Source organism: Micromys minutus, assembly GCF_963924665.1.
Source record: "Micromys minutus genome assembly, chromosome: X".
NCBI classification, from domain to species: Eukaryota; Metazoa; Chordata; class Mammalia; order Rodentia; family Muridae; genus Micromys; species Micromys minutus.
In genome coordinates, this window is record NC_137970.1 from 2,223,753 (window position 1) to 2,231,993 (window position 8,241).

The window sequence follows — 8,241 nt, forward strand, 5'->3', positions numbered from 1 at the left end:
CCGGAAGCCGCGGCTCGCCGTGGTTCGTACTAACAGTTATTGCCGGTGGCCCTTAGGTAAGCTCCGCGCTTGTGTACCGGTGAGTGATTGAGTCCTAAAGTCGGGTTGGGCAGAAGGAACTCCGTAGCATGAGCCGAAAGAAGTCATCTCCAACATTGAGAAGTTGGAGAGAACTTTGTGAAGTGAAACTGGAGCGCTCAACGTGTTTATTCCCCCCCCCCCCACTCCCCAGGAGTCCATCATGGCGACACCCCCGAAACGGCGGGCCTTGGATACGGTGAGGGAGAAAGTGCTGCGGTACGAGGCCTTTATCAGTGACGTACTGCAGCGAGACTTGCAGTGAGTGACAACGCGGGAGGCGTGACGTTTGAGAAATTCCACGTGGTGGGTGGGACAGAATGCCTGCCAAACTTTCGGATTGGCCAACCAAGACTTCTGGGAAAAGGGTTGACTTCTGGGCTGAGATTTGGTTGGAACTTGTCCCTTTAGCAGAGTTCCGACCTTGTTTGTTGGTTTAAAATTGTCATTTCGAACCCAGGGTGTTTCTAAGTATGCCATTTAACCAATATGTATGAACAAGTTATACCTTACTTCGCCTCTGTAGGCTTTATGGACTTTGTTCGTCTATGAAATGGAAAGTTTACCAGGCCTTCTTAACGTGGTGTTTGAGTTTTAAATGTGTCAACTCCAGCACTCTTGAAGCAGAAGCAGGAGGATCTTTGTAAGCTGGAGACCAATCTGGGCTACAGACTTTCTCAAAAGGGGGAAAAATAGAACAAAGCCAGGCTCGGGCTCCATGGTGTGTGCTACCTCTAGTGGAGAGGCGGGAAAATTCACTTTTTTAGCCAGGATTACAAGCCAACCTTGAAAATAAAACAAGATTCTATTTAAAAGCAAAGCAAAAAACAAAAACCAAAAAATAACAACAACATTGTGGTAAAAGCCTGCAATCCCTGTACTTGGTGGGATGGTGTCAGAAGCAGGATGATCCAGAGTTCAGAGTAATATTCACCTACATTTCGAGGTTGTGTACACTCTGGGCTCTAAGATTATGTCTCAAAACAAGCAAACTAGGGCCAACAAGATGGCTTGCCTCCCACCCCAAGGTAAGGGAGCCACATGGTGGAAGGAAAAAGACTCCCAAAAAACTTCTGACTTCCAGGTGTGCACCATGGCACCCAAATATATACACAAAATGAACACATTTTTAAAATGCAGGTAAACCCAACTACTATTATATTGAGGCAGAGAGGAAAGGATTGTTTGGTGTGCTTACAAATTCAATACTAGCCTGAGAAACTCAGATATTATCTCGGAAAATAAAACAAATGACCTTGAGAGCTGTTTTGGAAAAGGAATTTGACTCCAGTGCCTAAAATACACTAAAAGACTCAAAAACTGGATGATTACTATTTCTGTCATTACTGTGTAAGCATGCTAAAAGAGGTACATTTAGGGTGAAGATGGGACATTTCAATTGGCATAAGTCACTGAGTAAAATACAATATTTGAAATTATAACAGTTGTAGGTATATAATGCTTACAATTTGGCTAGCTTTTAAAACACTTTTAGTAAACACTTGATTCTAATAACTCCCATGTGCTAATACTGCCATCTCTGTGGGGAAACTTAACCCCAAACAGGTTTTCTACTTTCCATAGTCACTTTACTAGGAAGAGGTCAGGATGACCTGTATCTATTGAAATGCCTGCTGTGTCTCTGTCTATACCCCATTGTATGTTTGGGGGGAGGTGGGCACATTGTCTCACTAGTTTGAGCTCATAATTCTCCTGTCTCAGCCCATGGACAACCACACCTGACATAAATTAGGCTGCCTAATGTTCACTATTGTATTTCTATGTATCAGAAAGGTGCTGGACCATCGAGACAAGATATATGAGCAGCTGTCTGTATACCTCCAACTAAGAAATGTCATTGAGCGACTCCAGGTAAAGGCTTCTAAATTGTGTGCCACTTTGTGTATGTGCACAAAGAAAGGAGGTGGGAAGAAAACCTCCAGAACAAGACCTTTATCTGCATTAAAAATTGTCCACTGACACCTACCTCTTTTCTCCTGGCCCTATAGGAAACTAATCACTCGAAGTTATATATGCAGGTGGATTTGGGCTGTAACTTCTTCGTTGACACAGTGGTGTGAGTGTATTCTCTCCCCCTCTGAGTTTCTCCCTTTTTTCATGGAACAAGTATTTCTTAGTATTTTCTGTATACCAGGCTCTAGTGGCTTTTATATTGCATTAGGATATAAGCAACATATTGTGGGTGTGGCAGAAATGAACACAATATCTACCCTTACAGAGCCTTCACTTTGGGGAATAGGAAAGAATAGGAAATACCTTAAACTATACAGTATGCTAAATGGTAACTTCTTCCACTTCCTCCAACCTCTTTCCTCAGACCAGATACTTCACGCATCTATGTGGCGCTGGGATATGGTTTTTTCCTGGAACTGACACTGGCTGAAGCTCTCAAGTTCATTGATCGAAAGAGTTCTCTCCTGACAGAGTGAGTTCATTCCAGGAAGATAGTATCTAAAGCCACCTACATTGGCTAAGGGCACAGGGAAGTGGTAAGAACATTTGCTCAGCATGTGTGAAGCCGTAGGTTCTATCCCTATCACACACTACACAAAAACATGTACAAAGTATATAAAAGTCAGATGTGGTAGTTCACACCTGTAATTCCAGAACTCTAGAGAATCAAGCAGGAGGATCCTGATTTTGAAGCCACTCTGGGTGATAAAACAAATCCCTGCATATAAAACAGTTATATATCAGAAAAAATTAATAGACATCACAAATTTTAACACTCTATTGTTTTCCCTGTAGCTACCTGAGATGGTACTTAAAAAACCATACTGCCTTTCTCCTCTTCAGGGCTAGAGCTAAAACATGAGGATGCAAAGTTCATCCAGGATGTCATACTAAACACTCAATGAGTAGTTTTTGTATTATTCCTTCACACATTTATTGAGCATCTTATGTATACCAGGTTGTGTTGTTAGTGTTGGGAATATAGCAGTAAACAAAAGAGAAGAGTCATATCTATGACCACATCTATGAGATTTCAACCTAAGAATCAGTAACAGTCAAAGAAGCTGCTTCTCACTTAACTATCTGCTAATTTTTCTGCCCATTCTCTGGGTTTCCCCTCTCAGAACTTCATGTGCCTATACCCACACATACAGAGACAATGTCTTCCTCTATTGCTGTCTGCCTTATTTCTCTTGAAACAGTGTCTCCACCAGATCTAAAGCTTGCCATTTTTGGTCTCAGCACCAAACTTAGAGCTTGCTATTTTCTGGCTTCAGCAAGCACCAGTGCTGGGGTCAGAGGTATGTGAGTTTTTACATTGGTTCTAGGGATTCCAACTCCACTTCTTATGTTTGAGCAGCAAATGTTCTTGTCCCTAGCCCTAACACATGCTTTAAACATTTCCTACTTTGGAGAGCATTCAGTAGCTACTGGTGTCTGCAGTATTTTCCCCATGTAGTTTCTTTTCTGAACATCAGGTTGTCTTGAATAAATAACAAGTTCTTAAACTTCAAACTTGCAACTCCTAGTGTTCTTGAATTGCCCCCTTATACTTTAGTGTGTATATGTGCATGTCTGTGGGCAAGTGTGCTATAGCATGCATGTATAGATCAGAGTACAGTTCTGTGGAGTTGATGCTCTCCTTCCAGTGATCCCATGACTGGAACTCAGATCTCCAGGTTTATGTGACAAGCACCCTTACCCACCAAGCTATCTTCTAGTTTTCTCTCTTTCTAGCATCTTATTACCTCTTAAAATCTACTGTGAAATTCCTTTCTTTCTTGTGCTCGTTGTCTTTTACAATTAGATAAGTTTTACATTTCTTTACAGGGTTGAGACTTGAAGCCAAGGTCTCCTGTGTAGTAAGCAAGAATTCTATTACTAAATTGTATGCCCCTAGCCTAACTTATAGACAATGTAAAGGAAAAAGTTTATACTGTAGATAACTATAAAATAGTATAAGTCACAGCTTCTGTTGAAGCAAACTGAAGGAATAGATGATTGAAAACTTATCTACATGGGTAGTGGTGAGGAGAGAAAGTGTGGCTCCTTGTTACTTTTGGTTTTATGTAGGGAAGAACTACTTTGGGTGAGAAGCTTGAAATATAGATAGTGCTGTAGCTAAAGAAATAGCTCTCTTTGCAGGAGACCCAGGTTCTATTTTCAGAGCCTGCATAGCAGTTCACAACCTTCTATAATTCCAGTACCAAAGGATCTGACCCCCTCTCCTGGCCTCTGAGCACCAAGCACACAAGTGTTATACAGACATACACACAGACAAAACATCCATACACATAAAATAAGTAGCTAGTGGAGGCCACATAGAAGGCCTCAACTCCCACTCAGACAAGTGACATTTGAGCCATGGGCTATCTGGGGATGAATATTCTTAACAAAAGGTACAGTGTGTCTGGCATGCTTGTGTGTGGCATAGCTTAGGAAAAATGAATGAGTATGAGGGAACAGGGAACAATATACTTAGATAAATAACCACTCAAAAGTATGAACACTTGCAATGTAAATTTCTCCTTGGTCGTATTTATTCTTAGTTTAGTTGTCTTCTGTATGGTTCCAGTAATTATCCTCTTAAGTTTTCCAGAGATTTTAATGTTAGTAGACTTGAAACCTGCTAAGATTTCTAAATTTTGGTAATCAAGCTAATTAGCATACAATTTGATGAAGGTTACTGTAATTCTGAACTATGGCCATTTAGAACAAGTCCAGTTTTTATCGCACATTTTTCTTCTGTGAAACAGGGTTTTGTTTGCTTTCTTGGTATATTTTGTTTTTTAGAATTTTTTTTTCCTACAAAACAAGGTATTTGAAGTTAGGAGACTCCTTGCCTGATCTTTGTAATCTGTTAACCTCTGTTGATCTGCTTTCTACCAGCATGGTGAAATATGTGCCTGACCTCATATTGCTCTATTATATCTAATAAAGCTATCTCAAAGTTTCATCATCCCAGATTAGAATTTGAGTGTGTGTAGTTGAACTCTCTCTCTTTATAATTTGGTTACTTGGGATCCACTTCAAACTGGCATACTTCTGGTTGCTTTATGTATCCAAAGTTGCCTGCAACTTTGTATTTATTGTTTTTGGTGTATTTCTTTGGTGATTATTGTGATGTGTGTGTGTGTGTGTGTGTGTGTGTGTGTGTGTGTATCACACATGTATATATAATCTACTGGGTCCATTAAGCTTTACTTGTACTTGGGATTGAGCAACCTATATGGGAGTTTGTCCCTAAAGGAGACTGATTCTCCCTCTGTCACCAGACATTGACCACTTGTAGTCCTTCATGTAGAGGTGGGGTCGTGTGTAATTTCCCCTTTCCACATGTCAGCTGCTGTTATCATGCTGGTCTTGTTCGGGCAACCATATTGTTGGGCATTTGTGTGTACAGTTTCCCATCATGTCTAGGAAATATCTTAATAGCAGACACCCTGGGCCTCTGCCTCTTAAAATCTTTCCACCCTTTCTCTATGATTTTCCCTGAGCCTTGGGGCTAGGGTTTGGACTACAGATCAGGGTCAGTCACTTATTCTCTGCATTTTGGCCAGCTGTGGATCTCTGTATCTCTCCAACTGTTCCAAAAAGAAGCTTTTTAAATGAGGGGTGACAGCTACATTTATCTGAGTCAAAAGATATATATGTAAACTCTCACTCTATCTTCATTTTTATTCTTCAGAAAGTTCTTTCTTGGTCTAATGTATTCATTTTGCCTGATTGTATACATAAGGATTTTCTTAAGATGAGACCTGATTCAAGCAGACTTTTGGATAAAAAGAATTGCCTATGTAACTAAACAGTCCAGGGCTCGAATGGTTTTAGGCACCTCCATTTGCCCAGGTGTTATTTTAGCCTCTTCCTGGAGTCTTTTCTTGAACTGCCTTCAAATACACCCAAAAATGAGTCATTTCTCATTACTATTACTATTTTCCCTGTGATCTGAACCTCCTTTGTTCACCTGAACTATTGCATTACCCTCCTCACTGGACTTGCTGCCTTCACACTTGAGTTTCTTGTCCTGTCAGTGCAGTGCTTGACAGCCAGGTGGATTCTTTTAAACCCTGATGAGTTTACTTCTCAAATCAGTTTGCATCTGTCCTCCACTCTCAACCTCCCCCTTGTTAGCACTTATTTAATGTAAAAGCTAAGGTCTTTACCATGGTCCTAAAGACTTTCCAGCCTCTGCCTCCTTCCTTACTTCTTGACTTCACCTCGTAGGATCCTCCTTCTCTTATTCTTTAGCCACAATGACTTTGTGGCTGTGCCTGCACCATAGCAAGTATACTCCTACCTCATCACCTTTGTATTGCTTTTTCTTTGCAGTGGAACACTTACCTTCCAAATCACCCCCACTAGGTGGTAGGGTTATACATCTGTAATCTCAACAGTCTGGTCAGGAGGATCTTCAATTGGAAATCAGGGTGGACTATATAGTCTCAAAAGGGAAGCTCTCAGTGAAGCCAAACCTGAGCATTCTTTGAAATTGAAACCTCATCTTCCTACCTCTTCAGTATTTAGTTCCTTATACTATTTATTTCCATATACTTAGGTAGATCTAACACATTATAATTGCATGTGTATACTTTGACTCTTAGTATTTGAAACAGCTTGGTGCTTAAGTGTACATACTGCTGTCCAAAGTAACTGAGTTCAGTTCCCAGCACCCATGTAGGGGTAGCTCACAACCACCTGTAACTACAGCTCCAGGGAATCTGATATCTTCTTCTAACCTCTGGAAATCTACATTCATGGTATATTTCCTACATGCATAAAAGGAACTCCAGGGGACCAAAAATTGTTTCATCTGCTGCTGTTTCTGCTGCTATTTCCCTATTATTTAAAAGCTGCCTAGAATACAGAAGGCGCTCAATAATCTTTACTTCTTATCATCATATAGTCATTGTGATGGGTTTCATAAAGAGTTTGATCATATTCATAGACCCATACCACCTACTTCCCTCATCCCCTTAATTGTTTTTATTAGAAATTGTTACTGCATTTTTTTTTCTGAGTACATTTGAAGGATAGAGGGCAACTTTTTAAAGTCAATTCTCTCCACTGTGTGGTTCCTGGATATTGAACTCAAGTTGTCAAGCTTAGCAGCAATCAAACTTTACAAGCTGAGCTCTATTCCCCTCATTCTTTAAATGGGGAAATTCCAGGTGGTAGCCAGACATCTCTGCATAGGATCAGGGCAGGTGTAAGTCATCCAGGATGCAAGCATTTCTTGAAGTGATGAGGAAGAATCATCCTCACAACCCTAAGTGGGGCCCATTTTGCCCTTTCTTGTTCCTTTTTTCTAGGCTCAGCGACAGTCTCACCAAGGACTCCATGAATATCAAGGCCCATATCCACATGATGCTAGAGGTGAGAGCAGATCACTCCACTCCACCCTTCAAATATTATTAGGGTGATAACCTGAAGACAGGAGAAAGTCAAAGAAGGGAGGGGTCATCTTCCCTTCAAAATTGAAACCAAAGGAGTCAAAAACAGAGCAAACCTGGAACCAGCCTCTGTTCAGTATACTTTGTCCTCTTTTTCAGGGTCTTAGAGAACTACAAGGCCTGCAGAATTTCCCAGAGCCATCTCCCCATTGACTGCATCTTCCCAGCCTCCAATATTAAAGAGCCTGAATGCCTTGGAATCACATAGCCATTTTTTCCCTAATTCTCACTAATTGACTAAGTGCACCAAAATTGCTGGAAGACCCATCCTTTCTGTAGAAACTCTAAACGTTCTTCCTTCCGACTTGTGCTTTCCTCCTGACTTTGTGCTTTGTCACCTTTTGAATCTTGATGCTGCTTCTCACACTTTAATTCCCTTTCCTAGACATCTGTATCTGTGCCCTTTGTATTACCATAAAGAATGGACTGATTGACGGCCTGAAGATGAGGTTCAATTGGCAGAGTGCTTGCCTACCACACTTAGAACCTTAAATTCAGTCCCAGTTCTGTGTACATAAGCTGGGTGTGTGGGACACCTGTTACCCCATAGAGACGAGAATTTTTTTTAAGTTTAAGGTAAGCCTGGGCTACATGAGACCCTTGATGCAAATTTTTTAAAGTCCCAGTTCAAAGTAATTTGTTTCCATGGTTGTCAGCATTTTACCTCAGATCCTAAGGGTTATAATCTCTCACAATCCAGTGGTAATCCAGGTACCTAAATAACACTACCGTCCAA

The 8,241-nt window shown here is 40.9% G+C and overlaps 1 protein-coding gene across 2 annotated transcripts; it reads left to right on the forward strand.

The window, feature by feature from the left end:
• UXT (ubiquitously expressed prefoldin like chaperone) lies at nt 1-7,817 on the forward strand. 2 transcript variants are annotated; one of them, XM_080910384.1, is made up of 7 exons: nt 1-56; nt 233-339; nt 1,869-1,950; nt 2,088-2,155; nt 2,417-2,524; nt 7,365-7,428; nt 7,605-7,817. In XM_080910384.1, exons 2-7 carry the CDS (start codon nt 242-244, stop codon nt 7,656-7,658), a joined length of 474 nt encoding a protein of 157 aa, XP_080766510.1. In that variant the 5' UTR covers nt 1-56; nt 233-241; the 3' UTR covers nt 7,659-7,817. The 2 variants fall into 2 exon arrangements, with proteins under 2 accessions (XP_080766510.1, XP_080766511.1); XM_080910385.1 differs by having other exon boundaries at nt 41-79.
• Nucleotides 7,818-8,241: the final 424 nt, after the last annotated feature.

Excerpts from the sequence above, each read along its gene's own strand:
- UXT (XM_080910384.1), top strand. The coding sequence starts at position 242 with ATGGCGACACCCCCGAAACGGCGGGCCTTGGATACGGTGAGGGAGAAA. Across the intron at positions 2,525-7,364 it reads AAGAGTTCTCTCCTGACAGA|GCTCAGCGACAGTCTCACCA; the intron begins GTGAGTTCATTC and ends CCTTTTTTCTAG. Across the intron at positions 7,429-7,604 it reads ATATCCACATGATGCTAGAG|GGTCTTAGAGAACTACAAGG; the intron begins GTGAGAGCAGAT and ends CCTCTTTTTCAG.